This window comes from Phaenicophaeus curvirostris, chromosome 8 (genome assembly GCF_032191515.1).
Source record: "Phaenicophaeus curvirostris isolate KB17595 chromosome 8, BPBGC_Pcur_1.0, whole genome shotgun sequence".
In the NCBI taxonomy this organism is placed as follows: Eukaryota; Metazoa; Chordata; class Aves; order Cuculiformes; family Cuculidae; genus Phaenicophaeus; species Phaenicophaeus curvirostris.
The window spans coordinates 14,547,334-14,567,628 of record NC_091399.1 but is presented as its reverse complement, the minus strand read 5'-3'; the positions used below and the strand labels follow the sequence as shown (position 1 = coordinate 14,567,628).

Sequence of the window (20,295 nt, the reverse complement as noted above, 5' to 3'; positions counted from 1 at the left end):
GTCAGCGATCCCGTCGTTCCCCTCAAATCCCGTAATACGCAAAAAATCACACAAGTCACCGAAAATCACATCACGCCCCCAAATCCCATATATCCCCGAAATCACACGAGTCACCAACAATCTCACTATTCTCCAAAATCACGTTTTTCCCTGGAGTCACATAGTTTATCTATAAAGTCCTGTAATTCCCCCAAAAGCTCATCGTTTATTAAAAATCATGTTATTCCCCTCAAATGTCATAGTTCGCGAAAAAGTCACATAATTTATAATGAACCCTGTAATTGATAAAAAAATCACAACGTCCTGCAAGATCACGTAATTCCACAAAATCACACAATTGCACCAAAATCCCGTAATTCCAACAAAATCCTGTAATTCCAACAAAATCCTGTAATTCCCAAAAAATATGTGATTTCAAAAAAATCCCACAGTTCGCAAAAAGTCACAGTTCACTGTAAGCCACACAGTTTGTAAAAACAGCTTAATATTACTCAGTCACATAATTCACTGAAATCACACAATTGCCCCAAAAATCCCATAATTCACAGAAAAATCACATAATTCCCCAAAATCCTGTTATTCACAAAAAATCACAATTCACCAAAAGTCACCCACTTAGCAAAAAATAACATCATTTATCAAAAATGATGTAATTCCCCAAAATCTCATAACTGCCAAAAAATCACATAGTTCACAAAAAATCACATAATTTACCAAAAATCATAGAATCATAGAATCACCAGGTTGGAAGAGACCCACCGGATCATCGAGTCCAACCATTCCTATCAAACACTAAACCATGTCCCTCAGCACCTCGTCCACCCGTGCCTTAAACACCTCCAGGGAAGGGGACTCAACCCCCTCCCTGGGCAGCCTGTTCCAGTGCCCAATGACCCTTTCTGTGAAGAATTTTTTCCTAATGTCCAGCCTAAACCTCCTCTGGCAGAGCTTGAGGCCATTCCCTCTTGTCCTGTCCCCTGTCACTTGGGAGAAGAGGCCAGCACCCTCCTCTCCACAACCTCCTTTCAGGGAGTTGTAGAGAGCAATGAGGTCTCCCCTCAGCCTCCTCTTCTCCAGGCTAAACAACCCCAGCTCTCTCAGCCGCTCCTCATAAGGCCTGTTCTCCAGCCCCTTCACCAGCTTTGTTGCTCTTCTCTGGACTCGCTCCAGAGCCTCAACATCCTTCTTGTGGTGAGGGGCCCAGAACTGAACACAGAACCCAAATGACCCAGCAGGACCCCGTTCTCTCTGGGCTGCGCACGGGCTGGGGTTGGTGGGACTGAGGAGGACCTGGAAGTGCGGTGGGTGAGGAGCCGGACATGAGCCAGCAATCATGGACCCAGAGAATCGTTTGGTTGGGACAAAGGCCTTTGAGATCATCAAGTCCAACCGCAGCCACCCACGCCTGAACCGTGTCCCCGAGCACCTCGTCCGTCCGGCGTTACTGCGCTGCCACCGATGGAGGCTCAATCGCATCCCGACGCATCGTGTCCTGGGCTTTGTCAAAGGAAGCGTGGCCGGCAGGGCAAGGGAGGGGATGCTGACCCTCCGCTCTGCTCTGGAGGAGCCACTCCTGCAGTCCTGCATCCAGCTCCGGAGCCCTCAGTGCAGGGGGGCAGGGACCTGTTGTCCAGAGGAGGACACAATGGTCAAAGGCTGGAGCACCTCTGCTGTGGAGAGAGGCTGAGAGCTGGGGCTTTCCGGCTTGGAGAGGACTCAGCTCCAAGGAGGCCTTATTGCAGCCTTCCAGTTCTTAAAGAAGGCTCATAGGAAGACAGGGAAAAACTTTTTAGCAGGGTCTGTAGTGGTAGAACAAGGGATAACAGCTTTGGACTAGAAGAGGAGAGGTTTGGACTAGGTGTTAGGAAGAAATTTTTTTATGCTGAGCGTGGTGGGACACTGTCCCAGGTTGCCCAGAGAGGTGGTGGATGCCCCATCCCTGGAAACATTCAAGGTCAGGCTGGATGGAGCAACCTGATCGAGTTGAAGATGCCCCTGCTCGCTGCAGGGGGTTGCACTGGATGACCTTCATGGTCCCTTCCAACCCAGACCATTCCATGATACTATGACTCTGGCACCTAAAAACAATCCCGGTGGAGGGTTCCCGAGCTCTCTCTGTGCTGAAACAGCCGAGGGGGGAGACACAGGAACCCCATGACAAGAGACACCCCCCTGTGTGTGCAGCGGCACACCAGCAGCCCCGTCAACACAGACAGCAACCACGTTCTGACAAAGGATGCAGAGAAGGCCTGATCTTTTACATTTTCTTTAATAGTGTGTGTGACACATGCCAGTGATGCAGGGAAGGCTGCCCAGGGCTGGACTGAAGCTCAGATGGATTCTCCGATACGCTGATGGTCAAAAATGTCACGAAGGATCAGCTGGAGGACAGAGGGGGATCCAGGCGCTCTTTTCTCTCTCTTCTTTCTGAAAAGGATCACAGAGAAGTGTCTTGAAGGCCGTGCAGCAGGAGGTGCCACCTGGCTGCCCAGCCGTGTCTCTGCCAGGGACGAGCGAGGAACGCGTTGCTCGACGGTTCCTCCTGCGATGCTCAGGCCCTGGCGCTGCATCCTAGGAAGAACGATGTGCACGTAACCCACCAAATCCTTCTGTTTACGTGGAAAGCTGCCATTCATTGCTTGGTTGCTTTTGTGGGCACTGATTAACAGATAACGTAATTCTAAAAATGAAAGAATTTCCCAGTACAAACAATAGGGACGATAAATCACAGGGAGTGTGCAAAACAAGGTGGTTTTAATTCAATTGTCTAAACGAGGCGGTATGCACGGCTTTGCTCAACATCCACTTAGATAAGAATGCTTCAAAATTTGATCAACCTACGAAACAATAGGTGAGCTCACACGTGTGTCTCAGTTTAATCTCGGTTTCATGGCACTGTTGCTGTGGTTCACCTGTTGTTTGTGCAATGGCTTAATTTTCATTGTAGGTCTGGAGATCAAGGAGGGCAAGGGTTTCGGGATGAAAGAAAGGTAAAGCTTCTCCCTGGTTATAGACCTGGAAGGGAGAGTGAATTCTGAATTTAAAATTGTTCTCTTTCCTGCTCCGAATTTCACAAGGAAGTGGCAAATATCTGTGGCCTAAAAAAGAGATTTTAAGAACCAAAATCTGTGCAGGCAGCACTATAGATGCAGCAGTATCAATGCAGCAGTATTGATGCACCTCCTTTGGAAGGCAATTGGACTACTCTTAAAGACTTGGAGAGAATACGTGGCAGCATCCTGTTGGAAAAGGGCAAATGGAAGACTGGTGTCTAGCTGTTCATAATGCTTCACTCAGGTATAAAAAAATGTCTTTAGGATGGTCTCAGTTTGCTTTGAGCTCTGTAGCCATAATTGCAGAGAAGGTAATTCCCATGAACAGCAAAAGCTGCTGGGTGTGGGTTTTCGAGAGCCTGAAAATCAGGATTAGTAGAGGAGGAGTTCTGCATTGCCTAGTGACAAGACAGGGCACTGCAGTCTGTTCTTGGAATGGTTCCAGAAAGAAAACAGTAATTGTGTGACTGTTCTACTATTTTTTATTATTTATTATGTTTTTGTTATTTCTTCTGTTGATGGAGGTGGCCACAGGCCTCGTCAGCAGGGATGGACGCATCGTAGAACTGTTCCCCAGTGCTGATCCTGCACAAGATCTGCCAGCAGAGTCCAGTAGTTCGTGCAAAGCATCTTTGCAGTATCATCATAAAAATGGGCCAATGCCTTGATTTTTAGTGATTATAAAAGAATCATCCAACTCTTTACATTGTATATTATGCTTACGTGATCTTGTAAAAAGTTGCAAAAAAAAATAAAAAAATCCTGTGTAAAACTTAACTTCTGGAGACAGTTTTCACTTATTTCCTGACAGGTTTTCCAGAACGTTGGGGTGACAAATCAGCAAAATCCTTGCATAATCTGTAGAATTGTTTACGTCAGCATGACAGCTCCAGTTTCAGGTAGCTTAAACACAAAAAATACTGAGCCAAAGCATAATTTGGTTTCAGTTAATTTAAATAATTGTAGGCTTGTGGAGCTTTGCCAGGTCTTGTAACACAGACACTTAGACCAATGGTGATGTAGAAAGGATAAGACTGTCTTAACTGAAAGCTTCATGTCGTCTTTTAGATATTCTGCAAAGCTCCAATAACAGTGACATTCAAATGCCCATAGACATTGCTCGGTGTGTCTCTGGAGAGCTCACACACCAGAAACTGGAAACTTAAATGTATCCTGTGTGAAAAATATTCTTTCATTGTCTTGCTTGACAAATTTGTCAAAGGATAATGAATTACTTTCTCTTAAGTATTTTATGCATCCAGTTGTTTGTAATGTTCAATAAGAGTCTGAACAAGGGTTTAAATAACACTTGGCAGTGGAATGCTTAACTCTTTCTTACGCTGTTGTCCAGTCCCAGTCGCTGCCAGCTTTTCTGGTCAGAGGCAGTTCCAGCCATCAGTGTTATCGTTCAATTCAGAAACTGGATAAAAAGCTTGGTGGTAAGAAGCCCATCTCCCAAAGAGTTTGTACTGAGCTGTTAAACGTATGTTGCTTATTCCTTCCCTGCCTCTTATAAAGACAGTATTACCAAGTGTAAAACAGACAAAGTAGCTCCTTCTCTTCCTTGCTAGAAGAACCCAGAGTAACTTAACTACCGTATATAACTCTTTGCTGTGGTTGTCTAGATAAAGTGTATTGCTCTTCACATCTGTGTGGAAGCAAGTAACTCTGAAAATGTATTTGCTTTTATCTGTGCGCTTGCATGTATACAAACAGGAACACACTTCACATCTTTTTTTCCCTAAATGGAATAGTTTGCCTTTAAAAACGAATTGCTTATAATTGAACAAAGATGCAGTGCATGTTAAAAATTAAAAATACTGTTTTCCCCCCTGCCTCCTAGACCTGGAATAAGATAATTTGTGTGGGTTTTTTGTTGTTGGGTTTATTTTTTGCAATTAATTAGAAAATGGAAAAGCAGATGTAAAGGGCGGTGGCTCTCCAGATAGACATTTATAGCCACAATTCCTCAAACTGCTTACTCAGCTAATTAATTTAGTAATAAGGCAGCAAAGAAATGCTAATTTGCTATTTGAAAATAGGTAAGCAGTTAAAAGGTTCAGCCCTTACAAAGCTGTGTATTAATTATGCTGTTAGAGAAAAAAACCTCACTCATATACCCCTGATCAGTACAGATGGATTTGAGAAACACAGCTATTTTTTTACATCGCCTTTGTGTGGTGACCGATCCAAAAGCTCAGGTTCCAAGTGTAACCGAGATGATTGTCCTGCAGCTGGTGACAGCAAATCCCTGTGCTGGGTCCCACAGCGGTACAAATTCTGTGCGAATACAGGCACACAGAACAGTCATATTCTGTCAAATTAACCAGGGCGTGTTCTGAAGTTTCCCGAGCACAGTGTTGCTTGTAGTAGGGCAAAGAAAAACAAGCGTGTTGTAAAGCCTGCCTGTACAAAGGCTGGTTTTAGATGAACATTTTGTGCTGGGCTTGCCCCTGAAAAAAATTGCTTTACTGGGTGCGACTGCGTGTTTGTGTTCCAACATAATTCCTTGCTTGTGTCAGCTTGTTTGTGATGCTGTAAAGGGAACCAATTGAGCTGCCTGAAAAAGAACCAGTCTGGGGGGGAGGAGGGGAGGCTGTTCATTTTCATCTGCATTAGTTTTCAGTTCAGTATTTAAAGAATTACGAGCAGGTTTCCTGTATTCTTGCAGCTGCCCTCTGAATAGCTCTGAAATTTAGAGCTTCGTTATCTGCATACGTTAGCCCAACAGTTCAGTCTGCCTGTTGACATTGCAGTGATGTCCCCCGCCAGCAAGTCCTTGCTCTTGCTCTGCAGCCCAGAGGGACAACACAAAACACCCAAAAAGGCATGATTTGGACTGGAAAAAATGGCTAATTTACAAATCTGGAAGAGGTGCCTCATTTTTTGGGTACTGTTTCTATTAGAGATTGCACCACTAACAAGTAGAAGTTATTTCATTAAAAGTCATTCATTATTAGCTGTACCAAGGTAAGACTTCCATTCAACTTGAAAACCTTCCCATCTGCAGCAATCCCATTACACCAGCAGCAGGTTTCTGTGGTGGGGAACAATGGAAGCCAAACGGAGTACAGGGGTTTATCAGTTGACTCGCACTTGTGAAACTTGCTTCTGAAGAGAACAGGGTAATACCACATTGTCCTCAAGATGGAAATGAGAAGCCTAGCTCTCCAACTGCCTCCCTCTCAGAAAGCTAAATTATATGTGAAAGTAAGACAAGCAATGGGGAATAAAAGGAGAAATAAAAATGGGTCATATTTCCTACAACTTCTATGTGGCTGAAATGGAGAATAAACAAGATTTAAACATTAATGAGAACTTTTTATAGTTTCAGTTCATATTTAGATGTAAGCAAGAAAACAAAAAAAATGTACTTTTGGTGCCATGCTTTTATTTAAATGAAAGGAAAAAACTACACTGTACCACATAAGTAGCAATGACAATATTTTACAGCACAGCATTTGAAAAAATATGGAAGCTATGCTCCATAGAAGTGGACAAGTAAGCACACAATACACTGTACACTTTTTCAACAGTGCCCATTAAATCATAATTAAATAGCTGAATTTGGCTTTAAACAGCCAAATAATAAAAAATAACAGTCATACTAACATTAAAAAAAAAATCAGTAGCTATTATGACTGTTAGAATATGAAATTTTGCTCCAAAAACTAAGACGAGAGTTTGGCAATTCAGTCGTAGCAACAAGAATAATACCCCTGATGAAAGCACCAGTGTGTTCTGAAAAGGTCAGTGATAAATACTGGCCTTCATGGAAAGCTTCCTTTTTTTTTTTTCTCTTTTCTTTTTTTTAAACATGATCCCAACCAAAGATCCACTGTATTTAGAAAATTTGCAGGCTTAAAAAGGAAAAGCGTATCAAGCTTTACTTTTCCTGTAATTAAGTAAAACTTTATACTGCAAGCAATGAAATTTTCAACTGCATTATTCACATTCTACTTTTAGACACTGCACAAACCTTTAACCTGTTGACAAGAGTAAATTTTATAATACATTCAGATATATTTAAAATGACTCAAGGAATTCCTGTCATATATTTAAGCTCATTTCAATGAGATTGATGCATGTGTCTTCATGGTGTTGCAAATCTTCAGTTAAATTGTAGCACAGATTTTAGAAATAAAAAGCCTCCCATGGTAAAATTTCTTTTGAAGTTATTAACCAATGTGTATCAGTTGATCCCAACCTCCTGGTTTCTTGAATCGCTGTGTATTATACACAGCTTCATACTGTTACTCAAGATGTTCCTACGACGGTGTTTGTAGGAACCGTCTAACAGGCAGAATGTGCAAACCCTCCTTCCCCCTTTTTAATATTATTTATATCCTATATACACAATATGTATACACTTGAAATAGAAGAGTTACATACCCTGGTGATATACATGCAAACAGTAGGAATCCGCTAACCACAAATAGTTTTGAGCCACATACATATTAAACATGTATTTTAAAGTGTTTTTTCCTTTTTTTACAGTTTTAACAAATATACATAAATATAAGAACATAAATTACAGTAAAACTGACAGCATTTTTGAGAAGATGTTTGTAACCCAGATGCATTGATGCCTAAGGCCTTATAATAATTTAAAACAAAAAAAAAGTACTGTTTTAAACTGCTTAATGACATCTCATTCCTGTGCATCTTTTACGTAAGTAAATGAGCACATCATAGTAGTGAGGCGAAGTTTCTCTCAAAACAGTTTAATGAGAGAAATACGAACATAGTTTTAGTCTCCCCATGAAACAGAATGGACTACATACTTAGAGCACAATACTGTCTTATGTTAATGTAGTTGTCACAACACTGAAACAGAACAGAATCACAAATCATTCAAGTCTTTTCCTGAGAATGAGTTTTTTTTTCCCCCAACAAATCCTCTGGTGTACACTGTCGAAATAGCCACAGATTGAGGGGAGGCTTCAAGTTTGTAGTTTCTTTTTTTTCAGAACAGTGCTATGTGAAAAGCAAATTATATGAGAAACAAACACTGAAACGCAATAATGATCCATAAAATAATCAAACACTGTTTTGAAATAAAATGCAGCCCTTTATAAATAATACTGAAAAAGAGTTTGCTTTTGTAAATGGTCATGTTATAAATTTATAGAAATACCATTTAGGCTTTTTTGCCATATGTATTTAAACTCAACGTGCCACAAGACATCATGTATTAGATTGTGTCATGAATAAAATTTACTAAGACATACTGAAAATTCTTAGCAGATGTCTATTCCCTAGAAAATTAATTTAATTCTGAGCTGGCAGATCCTAGGCAGCACAAACTGACAGCAGCCTGGATCTTGAAATCAATGGGAATTAGATACAGGACTTCTGAAAGATCTGTGACTTAGTGAATACTGTGATTCTTCTAAATATTTTTAGTGTTCTGTCAGGCAAACGTCAGGGACCTAGTTCTGACTGTTTCACAAATTCCCGTTCCTTCCTTGGAGAAGCAGCAGCTGACCGTGTGCTTGTTCTCATTCGGAACAATGCAAAATAGTGCACATTTGCTTGGACTGGTTTAGAGGTCTACTAGATCTTTTTGCTTTGCCTTTGAAGGTTACTATGAACATGCACATTGTCAGTCATTACACCCCAGACTGTAACTTTCTGAAACAGGAATAATTGCATACCCTGAGCTGTTAAATAATTCATTTAAAGGAAACTTCAAGGAGTTCAAATGTTTTTCTTTTACTGTTCAGTCTGTAAGCAAATCAGTATTATTTAATTGAAATAGAATTATAAATACTCAGGGGAATGAATCTTGATTTCGTTACAGCATGCAATAAGGATCTTGCAGAACAGACCCATTCAGCTGTTCTTCAGTGACATACAACTTATTTAGTCTTTACAGTAAGTCAGTATGCAAAGTTCAATGGTATTGAGAATATTAAGTATTTCTTTAGTGAAAGAAAAAAATATTTCAAGACAAGCACAAATACAAACATATAAGGCAACAGATGTAAAAAATGTAGTTTGAGTCACTAAAGATGAACATTCAGTGCTTCAGTGTATCTAATCAAAATACAGAGCAAATATACTCTATATATTGTATTTAGCACATACAAATCTCCACACAAGTCAAACATTTCTGTAACCACTCATAATAATTCACCTAAGCGGTAATCTTCTGCCCTCCTAAACACTGTGTTTACATTCCAGTTGGACATGATAACAGAACTTGGTGTCCAGTTTTAAGTTCTAAGAGTCTTGTTGGCAACTAGAAATCTATTTCTATAGGCAGTAAACATGAAGTGCAAGTTTATCATAATTGTCTGAAGCGAATTTTTTCCCATCTACTATGCCTTGGTGGGTAAAAGTTTCTTAGGAGTTACTGGTCTCTTGGTTTGCCACAAATGGCTGTGAATGGTAATTGCATCAACACTGGCAGACAAAGTTTTAGCAGGTATGTGGCTAAACTGCTTCCTGTCAGAGTTGTATTTATACAGTCCTTCTATCATCTTCTTTGTGATAGATTTGGGACCTATTCCCGTTAATTTATTGATTTCTTCGGTGTCAGGGCAGTACGTATACAGAGATCTGAACTGGCAGCCTGAATCCCGGAACAAGATTAAGAAATTATTGGCGTCGGATTTTTCCATTTCCTTTAAAAGAAAGAAAAAGAATAAGATTCACAACATGAATTTTGCATTGTGGTTAGAAAACATTCAAAATCATTGGACTGTCACTTTGTTTTCTATCAGAGCTCAAACTCACATCTAACTCTTTTCACTAAAAGACCTTATTTTTAATCATTACAATTTGCTAAGCTTCACCTATCTGAATTTTGATAAGGTAGCTACCTCTCTCAAGCAAAACCATAGTTATACAGACAATTTCAGCTATACTTGTTTAGTTGTACCTCAAGAATACACATCCTAACAAATTCTGTGTAGACCAAATAAAAATTCTGTGATCCATTTCAAGAAGCAGGTGTAATAGTTGCAAGTTTGGGAACAGCAATTTTAGATATGCCTAGATGTGCCTGAAAGATCCTCCAGAGCTAAAGTGGGGTTTCAGTCATCCCTAAAAGTATTCAAGTTTGGTCAAATAATGAAGTCCGTTGAATTATATTAGGCAAAAGTTCTTTATTACCTGAAATCTTCAGGTTCCTATTCTACCCAACACAACTTCTAAGGGCCACATGCCCCGACCATGTTCAGCTTCTACCAAATGACATATGGCACACCCTAGAGTTAAATGTGACTTTTTTACAGCTGTTCTTTCCTGGGACTTTTAGGGGTTGTTATGCTCTCAGTTACTTGAACTGAAAGAGGCTGTCTTGATTTCTCACTTGTTATTTCCAAAAAGCAGCTGGAAAGACAGAGATGGCAGCATCTAGACACAAATGCAGAAGAATTACAAAGAGAAGAAAGGGCAAGAAATACTGTCATGAAATCTACTCCAGAAAAGGAATTAAATACATATTCCTAGTACCTGTGTTCTTGGATCTATTTAATCTGTTCAAATTCATCACAGATGGTAAAAGGAACAGTCCTATTTCTCTCAGCCCTCAGACTCCGTGTTACTCCTTTTGCGAGGAAACTCAGTGGTCCCCGAGTTCTCACCCTAACAATGTTTGTGCATCTTCAGAAAGGCTTATGGCACCATATGAGAAAGGGCTGGAAGGCACCTTCCTGTAGTAGAAAGTCCTGAATTTGCCCTACTGCTTGGAAACTGGAGAAAAGCTAGCAGGGATGTATTTCAGTTCTTTCTGCTCATGTATGAGCTGTGCTTTAGTTCTAAGGGTCCCAGTCAGAGGATCTGTATGTACAAGAGGGGATATTTTTCATGTTACGGAAAATAACTTTGCGAGCAAATTATACAAGTCTACATACTGAAGTTCCCACATTAAACAAGCAGCAACTACGAATTAGCATGTCAATTAATTCAGCTTCCTGTGCTGCATGTACAATGCAACAGCCACAGTTTCTACAGTGCTAGAGAACCTTTCTGTCTACACAGCAAACAAGTCACAGAAGTTACTCAAGCTGACAGCTGGCACATCCTCAGAAGAATGCTTCTGGTATTTGCATTTATACTTGAGTGTCTTACTAATGCCTGACCGTGGTTTGACTTAGGCATTTATGCTTCTAGGGAAAAAAATACCCTTACCTCTAGTATCTTTTTCTTTTGACCTTCATTTACTTTCCCAGCCAAGCAGCAATGTGCCAGCGCGTTCTGAATTATATACTTATTTGATTTAGCACTGGGTTCTTTGAAGAGCTTTGGTCCTATGGAAGAAGAATCAATACGGCAACAAAGAGTTACTTTGAATACGGTAAAGCACTACTTGTATGGATCTTTTGCGTGCATAAAAATACAAATCCAAGAACAAAATACAATTAGGCCAGAGACTACAAATTTCAAAACCAAACAAAATACTCTTTCAGCTGTTACTGAATTTGCTTACAAATGTGTCTTCAATTATTAAATCATTATTATTGGCAGTCTCGGTAAGTATATTTTCTCTCAGAGGACCTTCTCTGTGAACAAAAAAAACTTGGCATTTTCTAATTAAAATTTCAATCATCCAGGAGGGAGCAAATTCCTCCTTTTCCTTCAGCTCCACCCGCGATTTCAAGGGTGAAAGTTAAAACAAGGAAGGTCATTAAAGTAGTTAAGCAGAAATTCCTTAAAGTACTGTAGCCTTCGCACCTTGGGATTCCAGAGATGTTCTACCCCAAATCAGGAATGAAAGATCTGACCTAACACTTGACAGGTTGTTCTGTTTGTAAAAAGACTTGATCCCTCTGGTTGCAATAGCAATCTCCTCTGTTTTAATTTTGGAAATATACGTGTCCAGACCATTTGAAAAAATCATGTAAACAGCTATTCTGATTCTTAGAAAAGAATGCAATATACAAGCAATTATCAATTAAATTTAAGATTAATCTCAGTTTGTCTGTGCTTTGAGATAAAAAGCCTAGAATCAACACAAAAAAAGCTGTATGAAACATAACTGACAGAGTGAAGATCCTAAAACATCTGAAAAAAGTCCTTCTCTTCAATTCCTAGGATCTGCATATTGCTCCATTTCAAAATAAGCTCTACAAAATAATTATTAAAAGATGATCTTCAGCACTCTGGGTCTTCATGACAAAACTTGGGAAGACCACCTAGCAAATTGTCGCTTTTCCTCCTGTATTTTAATCTGATGTGCATGTGGCACAAACTGACTTAAGTTTCATGGTTTAAAAGTGGGCAAGTACTTGCTGATTTTCAGAACGAACACTTTAGTAATTTCAGTGGAAAGAAGGTAAGATTATTTTCAAAACAAACATTTGCCAGCACAGACACATCTATGCAAGCCCACCGAGCAAACCTGATGTCCTAAAAGTTTGTGGAAAATACCTAACCTTATTTTACTCTTCACTAAGCAAAGTGATATTAGGTGGGCACACATGGAGCTTCCATAATCCTGATGACGCAAGGTCCTTGCAATATCACGTGCTGCGTATTTGGAGAAAAGGGATGAAAATACCATTATTTGATTCCTATTAAAGAATTACAAGCCAGACTGTAAAGTTTCTAATAAACAACTAAGGATCTGTTTGGAAACAAAGGGAGACAAGTATTTAAATTCAAATTCTTAAACAGATTGTTTTATCACAAATGCTACTGAGTCAGTACTTTTATTTTAGATTTAAAACACTAATCCTATATTATTAACATCTATTTTAAAGAAAGTCAAAGTGACATTTCTGTGAAAGCATCCAAACAAAGATAACTGAAAACTTTTCATGTATAGAACCACTAATAGCCAAGTATTTTTCTGAATATTGTTGTCACCGACCTGTATATTCTGTGGCAGAGGCGACTGAAGAAGTTGTAGATGCATTTTCCCAATCTCTTTCTCCATTACGACTACCACAGCGACTTGGAGATAAGAATCCTTCCACAGACTCAGATCTAAACATTAATTAAAAAAAATTACAGTGTTCAGCGGAGAAGCCTTCTAATACCAAAGGAAGACAAACTGTATTAAGGTAGAACACAATGATTTGAATTGTAGACTGTAAACCTAAATGCACAATATTCAGAGAAGAAATTAACAGATAACTGAGTTCATGTTTTGCATAAAGTATTTTGAGCAATGCAACAAATTGGTTTTAGGTGAGGAGGATACTAGTAAGTTACATCTGAGAGACAAAAACCTAAGAGATATTCCAGGCTCTGGAATATTACTGCTAAGTGGGAATTCGAATTACTTCTACACTGGTGCTAGCAAAACAATGTTATCTCATGCAGCAAACAAACCAGTTCTTGATAGAATGATCAATGTAAAGTAAAAATTTAGTTCATTTATATTTATTCCAACAATGGGCAGAGAGAACTGTTGCATTTAAGAGAGCAAAACAAGGTCCTTTCTACTTTTTGTTTTCACAAGCAGGAGCTTCTGGTGCTGTAATTCTTCCAGCTGTGTCTGCACTCACATGCCAGTAGTTTTGTGTTTAAAGGTCTAGGCAAGGCTTTCTTGCATTATTACAAGGTATTTCAAGTTTTTTTGATTGTGGCTCCAGCAAAAGTCAGCCAAATTTTCAGCTTGGAATAAAAGTTTTTCTAAGTGAGAAGAAAGGAACTACTAGCAGAGAATAAGGAAAAAAGTAGTACTATAAGAACATCTATCTGCACACTAACTTCCAGTAAAACCAGGAATAGATGAAAATTCAATTTATAATATATCCTACAGCTTAAGTGATTAAGACCTCCATGAAGAATACTTCAAAGGTACCACTGAAATTTACTGTATGACCATCAAAAGACAATTCTGATGCGAGGAAAAGGTGAAAATATAGGTCTAGAAAATGCTTGCAACTCTTCCTTTCAGCAATTTGTACTGAATTTTATCATATTTTAAAATTCTCAACCCACTAAACGAAATCCAAAGCCAGAGGAAGATGTACTGTTCATTACAAGCACAGTACAGCACTGTACAACTACAACTACATAGATGGGGTTGTCTCCCGTGCAACATCAAGCCCTTTCTAATAGCTGGAAGAAATCCCCCTCTCAATTGAAACCTATCGTTTTTAAGAGATGGCAAGGGATGTTAGAATACTTGGATCATTTTATTAAAGTTTTGTATGTAATGAGCAGAAAGTCAGTCCTCAAAACATAAAGGAAATTGAAAAGTCAACTGAAACCAGCTGCAGCCATGTCAGAGCTGATGAGGGATATATACTGGCCATGAAAACATGATGTGGTATTTTAACATGTAGTAATCCTTAGCAAACCCTTTCTCCTAGCTTGCCTTCCTTTTTGCCTACTTCTTTTCAAATAAAAACATTACTATTTCTCAGAATGTAATTAGCAATTACACAGAACTAACAATTTTCCTCTGCATTATAATACAGATTTTGTATGTAATATAATTTTCTGCTATTTTTATCTCTTCTTATTTTATTTCACATTAAAAATCACCTGAAAGCAGACTTCAGAAAAGTCTGAAGTACTAGTGAACATGTAAGACTCCTTGGTGGGGTGGGGAAGAAAAGAAGCATCTATGTTAAAAAACCAAAAGACACTGTGTAGCTGCACGTAGCACACAGGTTTAATAAAATATCAACAAGTTGAGACCTAAATACAAGCAGGTGAATTAAAGAAGCTGTGTGAATAGCATTTTATTTTGACCTCATTAACAGCAGCCAAACTGGTTACCCAGTAAAATTTGTGAAACAAATGATCATGGCTTGGTTCCCTAATGTCTGACAGCTTAAAGAATCAATGTTGCAAATCAGGAGAACATACCTGTTTATGAAGCACACAATATATATATGACCTCTTTAAAACTCCTGCTAGTTTTACACAGCAGCTTATAAAATTTTATTAAATGAAATGGTTATTTTTGCTTTACCTTGGTGTTCTCTTGCCTGACTGCACACTCTCATTGTCCCCTGTATTCAGCGATGCCAATGAAAGACTAGATACTGAAAAAACACGATAAAGCTGTGAACCTGGATAAAAACAAAGTTAAGGCTTATAAACCTATACAAGTACTAGAGTCTGTTCATTAGACCCAACACCAGCATCAGAGAGTCAGTAAGGGCTTTCATGTAAGAGCCTCTTACGCCCATACATGATATACCTGCATGCATATGGGGAGCACTTCATCTAAACTCTTGCTGACACCCAGCCATTTACATCCAGCTGGGATGCTCTCATACTAAGCGTTAACGTGAAGAATGGACACGTGCAAATCAAAGAATGCAATAAAAAGTTAGTAAATTCTCATAAAAGAGAGCTTAAGAGATTTAACTTAAAGCTTCGGATGGATTCTTGGAAGGTGTTAAGGGAATACTTGAAATTACACTGGAAAATGGAAGGAAGCAGCTATTAGAAAATGCAGCAAAATAATGAGTCTCTACAGTGTGGTAACAAAAAGGATCACTGAGCAGTCTGGTTACTTTCTTCTAACTGTAAATTGGCCATCCTACTTCCAACTCTTACTCCAATTTTGTGAAACCTAAAGAGTGCTAAATTGCCCCATGTGATTAGTGTTGCTGTATTCACAAATATACATGCAGTGGGTGAGTGGAAAAGAAAAAAACATGAAATATAGAAGTAACTTTTAAACTTTACTTTTGTCTGTATTAAGCAGGAGTTTAAGTACTCTTAATAATTGTTATTTTATTTATTGATCTCTTAACTCCCAACTTTAAATCATTTTAGCTCTACAGTAAGATTAATAAAGAATACATGGTTGTGTATGGAAATTGCAACAGACGTTGGTTCTTCTACTTGATTTTCATACAGTTAAACCTTTTTGTTTGTTGATATATGCATGCATGCATAGCAGGTAAGTGACATTCATCTTTTCATTTCTATTGGTAAATACTGCTTTCCAGTTTGGTCACGTGCAGCTTCCATTTTAACATAAGACACTAATAAATGCACGTGCTTGCTAGTACCAGAAAACAAGCTGGTGTTTTAGCATGAACAGACTCTTTTCCATATGAAGAATTGTTACCTGGTGGACCTTTGACTGGTGTCTTAGGTGATTCAATATGATCTCTATGAATAGATTTGGGACGTGGCTTTTTTTGTTTGATTGAGAGGGACCGTGGTTTTATGACAGTGTCCATTTCTTCCATAAGTTTCAGTTGTTTCCTTCTCATATATTCCTGCTTAATAAACTCTCGCCGTGCTCGCTCATCCTCCTTCTTCTGACGTTCCTCTTCTGTTTTACGTCTAAAAAAGTTATCAAATAAGTTCAGCAGTAGACCAAGCAAGCGGTTTTACCTTACACAGTGAGGACAACACAGGCACCAGCTTTTTGGAAATTTAGAGTTCTCTGACATCAGTAAGAGGAATTTGCTTTTTTTTTTCCCCCAATTTTCAGATAGTTTTAACTTTTTAGGATACTGTTTCTAGTAAAATCAAAACCATGTTTGTTAGCCTGACCGCTGCAACTGAGTAAGCTTGTACGTTCGTGCAGAATGAAGCCAAAAGTGATGTGCTCTCCCTCATAATATTAAATGCAGGGCAAGGTAGTGCTCTGAGGGACTTCACTCAGGCCAGCAGGGCTCAGATGTCGAGTCTGAGCTACAGACTGATGCCACCTGCTGATTTTGCAGGGCCAGCTGGCACGTCTCTTCAGCCGGGCTCCTCAGCATATCTGGCTCTAGGATTAAATATCCTGGACATTAAGATGCAATTTTTTTACACCAAAGTTACACTTAATTAAAGCAGACATTTTTATCTTCACCGTTACTGATCACTTAGATAAGGACATGTAGTTTTACCTTGTCTCTTCCTTCTTATGTTCTAGTTCTGCTTCCAGCTGCTGCTTTCGAAGCAGAGTCTCTCTTTCCCTTCTCAAACGCTTCTCCAATAATGCTGCTCGTTTCATTGCCATATCGTTTTCTGCCTTTTGGTCATCCTAGCAACATCAGTATTTGAAGGAAAAGGATCAAAAATTACTAAGATCTCTGAATTCAGCAACTGATTTTGCCAAGTCATTACACCTAATTCTGTACAAAGGGTTGCAATTTCCTAACATACTTTTGTAGTATTTGAGAAACATTTATTTTAAAAGTTTTCTTAAAACTACTAGTAAAAACTTTTCATAAAAGGACACTGTCCTTCATAAGTCAAACAAAATTCAACACTGATATGAGAAAACTGGCTAAGTGAAATATTGTAGTTTGGAGTCAGACTCCACACTGCATAAAATTCTGTGTTCAGCTTTGGAAGATCCACTGTGTATAACGACAAAGGCAATTTATCACAAAAAGTGATTAATTATGCAGCACATAGAAGTAACTTCTGCCGATCAAGCCAGGTGTTTTGTTAGAACCGAGGAATGCTTCCAGAGAAGCAAGGTGCTTCTTAGATACATGACACAAGATTTTAGAGTATTCCAAGATGAAAATTCATAATCTTGACGGCTTCAGTGTCTAGACCACTCTCTTACAATGTGGATTATAGTTAAAAGCCTGTCTGAATATAACTCTTTAATAAAACAACATGGAGCACTCCAAATACCAACTTCAAAAGAATATCTCAGAGACTGTACTTATTTAGCCAGACAAGAAAAGGGCTTTCCAAAGTGCAACTCCGACATACAACATTTAAAAAATTGCAGGCTGTTATGTACTTCAAAATCTTTTACTTAAATTTTGGAGTGGGATGGGGAAGTGAGGATGAGATGTATGCATGTTTAAGGTCACCAAAGCTTATGTTAAAAATAAATCTACATTCAGTAAACATCTTCCTCACCAAAACCTCCAAACACTTTTCCACGACTATAAGGTATACTCTGGCATTCTCAGGATCTGCAGTATGGTAGAATCTCACCATTCTTATGATGCCAAATTTATCATCAAGTGCAAAAGATAAGCCTGTACATTTAAAGTTGCAGAACACACTGCTTTGACTTCAGTGGAAAGTCTCCACTGAAATCTGTATGTGAATTAAGAAGTTCCCTTTCCAAGGAAGCTTAAAAGCAGACATCCACATCCACTAGTCCTCTTACCTTAAAAAAGAATCCACAACACACTTTCTGGTCATCCTCAAGTTGTTCTCTATCACTCTCACCGTCGTATTTCTCAACTGATACTTCAGTTTTGTCTGGTGGCTTCAAATCTGATAGGGACACTTCAATTAAGTTGGCTGTTTTGGGAGTCGGTGTTGGTAAAACTGCTTGTCTTAGCTGATCTTCATTTGGGGTGAGACAGACAGTTTCTGTGATAGGTTGAGATAATACTTCAGAAACAGTAGATTCAATAGGCTTAATCTCCTTTTCCTCCAACTTCTGTTCACTCTGTTTCAGTGATTTTGGTCCTTCTTCTTTTGCTACCTCTTCTGTAGGCTTGGCTTCCTTCAAAACATTTCCCTTTAATGAAGGTTCACTTGTATGTTCACCATCATCTCCAAAGCAAACAAATGATCTAGTCTGAATAGGAACTTGACTTGGGGAAAATCTCCTCAGTCGGGGAAGACTATCCACAGATCGGGGGGCAGTTAAGGTACGATTTAGAGGTGTTATTTTCAGTTCATTTGGCCTAGGAGTCCTTTGCATTTTAATGTGAAAAGAGGCATTCTTCCTGTTAGAAGACTGTGGAGATTGATGTGTAGAACGAGGAGATTCCTGTGAGAAAGGTGGAATGGGAGATGGAGCTCCCACTTGCCTTGATGAAGACTTAAAGTCCCTAATCTGCTTCTGAGGAGACGGCTGAGGAGGAGAAATAACCCAAGCCTGTTGCTCTCTCATCTGCATCAACATCTCCTGTTGAAGGGATAAACGTTGCATTTCTTGTTGTAGAAAGTGTAGGGAAGAGTTTAGTTTTTCAATAGATTTTGTATATTCTAAGAGATCTCCTTCATTCAAATTTTCTTCCGAGGGGCTTGCTAAATTGCATTGCTTTTCAGCGTCCATAGGAGTAGCAGGAGATTTTAACCATTTGCTATGAGAATTTTCAGGGGTTTCCTTCATTAATTCTGAAGTCTTACTAGTTTGGTCATCTGATTTTTGAGTTTCTTTTTCTTTCAATCGATTACTGTCAGCGAATACCTTCTCATCTTCAGCTCCTGCTGCCTCTTCTCGGAGAGGCGATACCCCATCACCTTTCTTTTTCACAACATTAAGAAATGCTGTTCTTCCCATTTTCTGCCGCTGCTTTGTGAATTCGGCTTCAACTTTCTTCTTCTGTGCTTCAATAGCTCGCCTCCTTTCCTCTAGCTTCATCCTAAGATGTACCATTTCAGAAGCCAGTAACTGCGTAGTGTCTCTTCCTTGAGGAACAGCTGCCTCCTCAGGAATATGAGTCCAAGCAACCACATGAGGAATGTTCAGCTCGGAACCTTCTGGTGTGGTTTTCTGAGAACTGCTTCCACTGCTTCTACTATCTGTGTGATTCAACTTCCTGAATTTCTGCTCTGCAAAGCTAGTCATTTTAACGCCTGAACTTGAAGAAGCACTGCTGCCTGCTTGTGATTTAGTACTTACTGAGCTGGGACAGGGACTTAATTGATCTCTGTGATTGCTAGCTCGCATGTCATAATCCTGGAGAAATTTGGATGGTTCTTCCATGTCAGAGTCCATGCTTACGGTATAATCTCTCAAAGACGAATCCTCATCCATCGTCTCTGGAATATCTTCTGAAGGGACATGTATTCCAGTATCTACTTCTGTATTGTCAGTCACAGGACTTAGAGCGCCTTTTGTGTCTGTAATTATATCAGGGGTAGACTGATTTGGTTTGATGTTCGAATTCAAAATGCTCATTTCCTGATTGTGAAGAAAAAAGCCATTTGTAATTTGGTCTGTTTGGATGACTCTGGGAGATTTATCAGTGTCATGAATTATCTGCAAAGCCTCTTCAATGCTTGGTGTCTCAATCTGATTGCCAAAATCATCCAGAACTGCCCTGTTTTGCAGAGCTCCGTTTGGAAACCGGTAACGGCTGCTCTCATTGGCATTCTTTTGATTTGTGTGAGACTGACTGGCCTTTGTGTCTTTATAAGCTATCACGTCCTTTTCCTCTTCAATATCTTGATTTTCCTCTTCTCCATTTACTGGTTTTAAGGACAGATTTTTTCTAATATGTTTTGGCATACGGTTGATGTTTACTGCAAGGCCTTCATTGCTCACAGATCTAGTCATTCCTCTGTTTGGAGCAGATACTGGAATGCTTTTTTCTTTGTCAAAGGAAATGTCAAACGAAACTCCATGTAACGATGACCTAATAGAGATCAGAATAAAAGTAGTAACCGA

General features: G+C 39.2%; 1 protein-coding gene across 4 annotated transcripts in view; it reads right to left on the bottom strand.

Annotated features, from left to right (window-relative positions):
* Positions 1–6,810: 6,810 nt before the first annotated feature.
* CAMSAP2 (calmodulin regulated spectrin associated protein family member 2) overlaps positions 6,811–20,295 on the bottom strand; it is an 88,698-nt gene continuing 75,213 nt past the window's right edge. For 2 of the 4 annotated variants that reach the window (XM_069862492.1, XM_069862494.1), the window contains 7 exons: positions 18,055–20,263; positions 16,823–16,959; positions 16,048–16,268; positions 14,935–15,034; positions 12,874–12,989; positions 11,193–11,311; positions 6,811–9,682 (listed from right to left, as the gene is read on the bottom strand). In XM_069862492.1, coding sequence (XP_069718593.1) covers positions 9,377–9,682; positions 11,193–11,311; positions 12,874–12,989; positions 14,935–15,034; positions 16,048–16,268; positions 16,823–16,959; positions 18,055–20,263 — 3,208 coding nt within the window. In that variant the 3' untranslated portion in view covers positions 6,811–9,376. The remainder of the gene's footprint in view (positions 9,683–11,192; positions 11,312–12,873; positions 12,990–14,934; positions 15,035–16,047; positions 16,269–16,822; positions 16,960–18,054; positions 20,264–20,295) is intronic. The other 2 variants (XM_069862493.1, XM_069862496.1) reach the window with 1 other exon arrangement.